At 32.2% G+C, this 6,600-nt stretch overlaps 1 protein-coding gene and 1 non-coding gene across 2 annotated transcripts; one reads left to right on the forward strand and one right to left on the reverse strand.

Moving 5' to 3' along the window:
- Nucleotides 1–360: 360 nt before the first annotated feature.
- On the forward strand, nt 361–441 carry TRNAL-AAG (transfer RNA leucine (anticodon AAG)). The gene has a single exon. It is a non-coding gene; the product is annotated as a tRNA-Leu (tRNA).
- A 537-nt stretch (nt 442–978) lies between these two features.
- On the reverse strand, nt 979–3,553 carry LOC105971024 (oxidoreductase, 2OG-Fe(II) oxygenase family protein). Its single transcript, XM_012995872.2, has 7 exons — nt 3,344–3,553; nt 3,058–3,209; nt 2,628–2,962; nt 2,219–2,357; nt 2,059–2,125; nt 1,865–1,986; nt 979–1,340 (listed from the first exon to the last, which is right to left on the reverse strand). Exons 1-7 carry the CDS (start codon nt 3,436–3,438, stop codon nt 1,201–1,203), a joined length of 1,050 nt encoding a protein of 349 aa, XP_012851326.1. The 5' UTR covers nt 3,439–3,553; the 3' UTR covers nt 979–1,200.
- Between the last annotated feature and the right edge of the window lie 3,047 nt (nt 3,554–6,600).

Here is a 6,600-nt window from a genome sequence, read left to right on the forward strand (position 1 = left end):
TATAGATACGGATTCTCAACCTTTTTAAACAAGTTTTATTCTTGCCTCGTCATGCTCATTCATTACAAAGGGATTTATCGGTCTTGAACTTATAATAGAAATTGTCTACCTATTGGATTTTATCTATTTTTCAATTTAAATTCCTCCTTTTTTTTTTTTAAATCCATTAAAGCTTATATTTTCCCCTTTATAATAGTTTCGCACCATTTGTATCTATGCATAAGTATTAATATTGTATTTTCCATTTGTTATATATTATATATATTTACTGTTTAGTTTTAATCTTTCTCTTCATATTTATATTGCATATGTTGAGTTAGTTTGTTATTTCATTTATTTCTGAAATAAATTTATATCAAAGTTGATATGGCCGAGTTGGTCTAAGGCGCCAGATTAAGGTTCTGGTCCGAAAGGGCGTGGGTTCGAATCCCACTGTCAACAAATAATTATTTTTTACTCTTTTCGCCATATAATTAAAAATTAAGGTCAAATTTTAGTAATTAGTCCCTCATCTTATTATTTAGTTACATTTTAGTCCTTGGTAACTTCTATTCTTAATTATTTGTAATAAACTTTAAATAAATACTAGAAAAACATATAGTTGAATTAGTTCTTTAATATTAACACAAGATCATAAAAAATATAAACAAATTTTGATAGATATCATATATATAGATGACATATTATAGTTATTTAACTATGTTCCTAATTTCAAGTCATATCCACAAAATAAATGATTTGTTTTATATTAATATAAATTAATATTTCGTATTAAAAGTAGTTTTTTAAGTTATATTTTTCGTGGTTGCAAATATTATTTTTAAATTACAAACTTTATTATTTAAAAGAAATCATAATTTATCAAAAATAATTTTAACAATAGAACATTTCATCCATTTAAAAAAAAAATCCCGTTAAAGTTACAAGTTTATACATCAAGGGATGTTAAGAAAAATATTCACAGGAAGAAGAACCAAATCAAGAACAAAATTAATTTAAAAAGTAAATTCATTTCAACCATGGGGGATACACATAAAGCAGAGTTGTAAAACCAAAAGATTCAATAGCAGCTTTGTACCAACGCCTAATCTATTAACGAAACGTAGATAAACAAGACACTATTTCAACTGCTCTAACAAAATTCTAATTCTCGAAAAATGCTCGTCTACTATTTTTTCTTGACCGAAAGGCATATCGATTTCAGAATACTTGTCTGATATTGATGTTGATTCTTGATGTCCTGACGTAATTCAAGTATGGTTTTTCATCTTCTCCAGTAAACTGAGATTCAAGATCGGATATCTCGGCGTTTTCTGCGTCAGTGAATATCCGAGGAACACCTGAGATAGTCAAAGACAAACGAAAACTCGTCAAGTTAGATACCGGATTTAATTACTTAGAACAATTTAAAATTCCCTAATATGAAGAACGATTATCCAAGAAACGTAAAACGCAATTTGGATTCCGTAAATAACATCAATGTACCAGAAAAAGCACCAGGGTTGACCCAAATAAAACCAATCTTTTAAGGCCTCGTTTGGTTGGGGAGATTAGCAACGATTAACTAAATAATTGGACTTTGTTTAATGTTTGTTAAACCCAAGGACAATAATTATGTGGTCCAATAACATAATTGGGTTTTTATTAGATTATTTAATCTCATTTCGACTAATTCCATCATGGCAACCAAACGAGCCCTAATGATTTTTACCGTGTCTAAGATCCCAACCTTTATAAGAATCCATTTCATTCAATCAAGCGAATAAGTCGACATAAAAGCAACTCACCAAAATTAGTTTGCTGAAAACCACAAACAAATAGTCGATACTCTATATAATTTAAGTGAATATAAACTAATATTTACCATGAAAGCACTCCCGAGCTTCTCCAGCCATAAGTACAACATCACCGCTTCGAAGGAACATTGCAGTTGGATTATGTTCCCTCGATTTGCCCCCGAGTAAGAAAATAGCTTTGCAACCCAAACTGATGATCGAAAAAAACAGTTTTCACATATCTTCCGGGCACCGGAGAAAATAAATAAGTTTCGACAAATACCTCATGCTCACTATAGGTTTACTCCAATCTTTTTCCATGTCATCGAGGTGCCCCCCAAGCATATCGCCTGAAAGAAAATACAGAAATATATCAGATTTTAAATTTAAAAACGAACCCAAAAAAAATAAACGAGACGGGATCCAGAAAATATAGAACACACCTGCTCCAAAATAATTAACTATGGCAGCTTCTGGCTGGAATTCTTCACCACACGGCATAGCCGGTTTTGCCATCCTTTTAGCTAACTGGTGTAGTGCATCGGGTATTTTCTTGTGAGGGAGAGATACATTATAGCTTCGCTGCAAAAATACAAAATATTTGTTTCAGCGAATCCCGATGCACATGCAAAACGCTAAAGAAATGGCTACTTTGTAAGGATAATAATAATAATAAATAAATAAATATGAAAGATCAATTCCCGGGACATCCCAAGAAATTTAGGCAAACGAAGAAAGCAGTTATAGAACCTCTTAATCCAATGATCGAGATACAATGATAGTGATAAACACATAACTCGATCGAACGCAATTAAATCGAACTATCAATCAAATAGAGGATTTAAGTAAGACCTTGGACCAGTCAAACTGCACGCCAAGTGTACTCCATCTTAACTTACGCAGCAAAACAGAAGCCAACACCGACTTGCACGATTCACCCAATTCTTCGACAAACTTCCATTGGAAAGTACTCTCGCTACCATTAATCTTCGAACAAGCATCTTCTAGAAGCTTCTCTTCTGAAACTAAAACCTTGCCCTCTTTAGCTGAATCAAATAAATCCTTTACAGGCCCGTATATCGCATTGTGGTTTGTTCGATTCGGGGGCTGAGGGAAGTTCGTCAAACTCTCCCTTATCCATTCACACTGCTCGTCAACGCTTAACGCACCAGGAATAAAATAAAAGCCTGCAATTTTGGAATCAACATTAGTTGGTTTCACACAGGCATTTTATCAAACACTTGTCAATAAAATATTTCAATAATGCAACAACGCATTGTACCCGGTCGACTTTCCAAGCAGAAAATAGGTCGATCGAAGTCGCATTTTAGCACGGAAACTCCTTCAACAAGTTCACCATTGCAGTTGTATTTTTCTAAAATTGACTTGAAATCTACAACCTCTGATAAATCTACAGCTCTCGCTATCTTTTTCCTAAAAAAAAAACAGCAGAATAATTCGAAATAAATTGTGAGCTGTATATTTCAACAAAATCTATGTGAAAAATCGGATTTTTGAAGAAAATTACAGAAAAACGGAAAAAAGAACATATGGGATTAAGAAGTTACTTTCTGGTGTTGTCGTAATAGATTTTATACTTCTTCTCGGCTTTGCGAAAAGCTGTTCTCTCTGATTCTTCGCTGGTAACATCTGATCGGTACATTATCTCTGGAGCTGCAATGGCGCAATCTATAATTTTCTGAAAATTGAATTTGGGTATTATTGTGTATTTGCCTAGGGTTTCGGTAGTTGATTTTTTTTTTTTTTTAAATAATGTTAACGGTAAATTGTAGTTTCCGTTAGTTAGGATTAGACCCGACAATAAACTGGTTCGAACCCGGATCCAGATCGGAACCGAAATGTTGACCACAGGCCAGATTAATTGTTGACCCCGAACAAATCCAAAAACCGTGAATTGGATCGGATAATCCCGGTTCGATTAATGTTCGTATGTTCGGGTCAATTTTAATTTTTTTTTTGATATTTTTTATATGGCGGCGGTTACATGCAAGCCCATTTTTTTATTAGTTCAAAACCTCCAACATAAAAATACTAATTTACACTTAATGAAATTTAAAATCAAATAAAAAATGCCAAAACATTAAAAAATAAAAAAAAAATCATTTCATTTGTGCAAGACCAAATAAAATACATAAATCCAGAAACATTTTTCTTGTTTCACGACTTAAAACTCTCCTTCTTCTTCACAAACCCACCAAGAAATCCTACACACCAAAATTATCAAATACATACCAAACATTCACGATGGAACCAAAAAACAATGATATGGTGGTTTACGAGGGTGGAGAACACAATGAAATATGTTTTAACCGTTTATTTTTGCTTTTGGGTCGTTTTTTTTTTGTTGGGAAAAAAATTCGACGATACCAAAAATCGGCCTGCAAATACCGATTTTTGTTACTAAAGTCAGTAACCACATTCCGATTATTTTAATAAAAATCAGTACTTAAAAACCGATTTTTGTAGTAAAAATCGGCATGACAACACCGATTTGTTTTTGTATTATCGGTATTGTCATGCCGACTTGTACTACAAAAATCGGTTTTTAAATACCGATTTTATTATATGTGTTTTTTAAAGACCGTTTTCTCATACTTTTGTGCATCAACCTAGGGGATTGATGGAGTTTTATTCAAATGAATTATCTAACGAATAAATATTTGAGATACGGAAAGCTCTACTCGATTGGGTTAAAGGAGTGGTAGACGCCACTGAATGGTGATAAACATTTTCGTTTCAAATATTAAAAAAAAATATCAATTAACCAAATATATAATGTATTATTTAAAAAAAAAATCAAAAAATATCGGTATTCGAAAACCGATTTTGTACTCAATAATCGACATTAGAACGCCGATTTTGACTTGTAAAGTCGACGTTGTGTCGCCGACTTGGTTAACAAAAATCGGCATTATGACGCCGATTTTCGTGTACAAAATCGGTTTGGATAAACCGATTTGGGAAACCAACGAAAAAAAATAAAAAAAACCAATTTGAATCTCAATTTTTTTTCCAAAATCGGCCAAATCATTGCAACCCAACAAGAAATAAGCATAGATTATAGTTCATTCATACATATTTATCAAGAATCGATGTTCGATTAATGTTTTCGAATTTACAAATAAAAATTTAGTAAAAAGGACATCGATGCTCGATTAATGTTTTCGAATTTACAAACAAAAGTTTAGTAAAATGGACTTACTTGTTGGTGGTGGTGCGGTGGTGGTAATGGTGCGGTGGGTGGGTCGCTGGTCATCGCCGGTGCGGTGGAAGTCTCGCTCGCTGGTTGGCGTCGCTGGTTAGCAGTCGTGATATTTCTTTTTTCTTTTTTTTTTTTTTGATTTTTGGTCCTGAACAAATTAAAAATAATATTTATTTGTTTTGAGTATTATTTGTGGATAAGGGTATATTTGTCATCTTTGGTCTTGATGTAATAAAATTAGATTAATTTACGGGCTTGAACTAATAAACTCATTTATGTGGTTTTGAACTAATAAAAAAATAGGCTTGCATATAACTGCCGCCTTTTTATATAATAGAAAGTGGAAAATAAATTCCGACAGCGGTAACTTTAATTTTAATTTGGAGAGTTGGTACTTAGTCTCTACTATTGAGTAGAGGTCTAGGGTTCGAATCCTGTCCCCTCCCCCACTTCCTCAATTTATAACAAAATACGTAAACTACATTAGATTAACCACATCCACATGTGACAAATTCGATTTATCGATCCTCGAGTAAAGGGGCTCAAATTGTACATAAATGATATTTACCTAGTGTCACATATGTGTTGCTTTGTTTGTTCAAAAATAAAAATAAAAATCATCGGGCATTAGTTAATACTAATATGTTATGTTGTACTTTTATCCCGATCTACTAAAATGTTAAATGTCGTTCAATTCTACTAATATCGTTTCGGCTTTGAAAATGTGATTTTACCCATTTTTCTAGCCTGATTTTAACAAAATTCAAAACATGGAAATTGTTGTTCTTTGAGTTATATTTCGAATCCAACTTGAACAACTATAGTGAATGCCAAGTGATAAAAAAATATGAATAAATGTGTTACATTTTGACTTTTAAATAACCAAAAGATCAATGTTCATCAATTTATGCATATATTTTACGGTCATCATTCAATTGTGGTAATTCAAATTGGATAAAAAATATTAACTCAAGAAACTACAAATTCCATGTTTTGAGCAATGCTAAATTCAGATTAGAAAGTGGTCAAAATAAAACTAAAACATTTATCACATCAGTATTCGTACGTTTATATTAATAATAATAGAGTGTAGGCCCATGACAAGGGACTTAAATGCATATAGGTTCAGATAAAAAATACTCTTGCAACCCCTTTTTGTCTAAAATACCCTCCATAATATATTTTTTATCAAATCTATCCATTATACTAGGGGTGTAAACGAGCCGAGCCGACTCGTGAGCTCGACGAGCCGGCTCGTAAAAAGCTCGAACTCGGACTCGAGATTTTCGAGCTCGAGCTTTCTGACGAGCCGAGCTCGAGCCGGTTTTCAGTTGTTCATGAGCTCGCGAGCCGGATTTATTATTATTTTTCATGTTTTATATGTTATTTTTATTTAAATAATGTATAATAATATAAAATATTATATAATACAAATATTAAAAATATATATAATTACAATTTAGTTTTTATTTTTTATTTTTTTAAATAATTTTTAATAATAAAATAATAATTAAAAAAATATTAAAAAAAAAAAAAAGACAAAGGGCTCGAGCTCGACAAAATTGACACGAGCTCGAGCTCGAGCCAAAAAAAGAGGAACTC

The sequence above is a fragment of the Erythranthe guttata genome, chromosome 11 (assembly GCF_056151865.1).
Source record: "Erythranthe guttata isolate IM_541 chromosome 11, IM_541, whole genome shotgun sequence".
NCBI classification, from domain to species: Eukaryota; Viridiplantae; Streptophyta; class Magnoliopsida; order Lamiales; family Phrymaceae; genus Erythranthe; species Erythranthe guttata.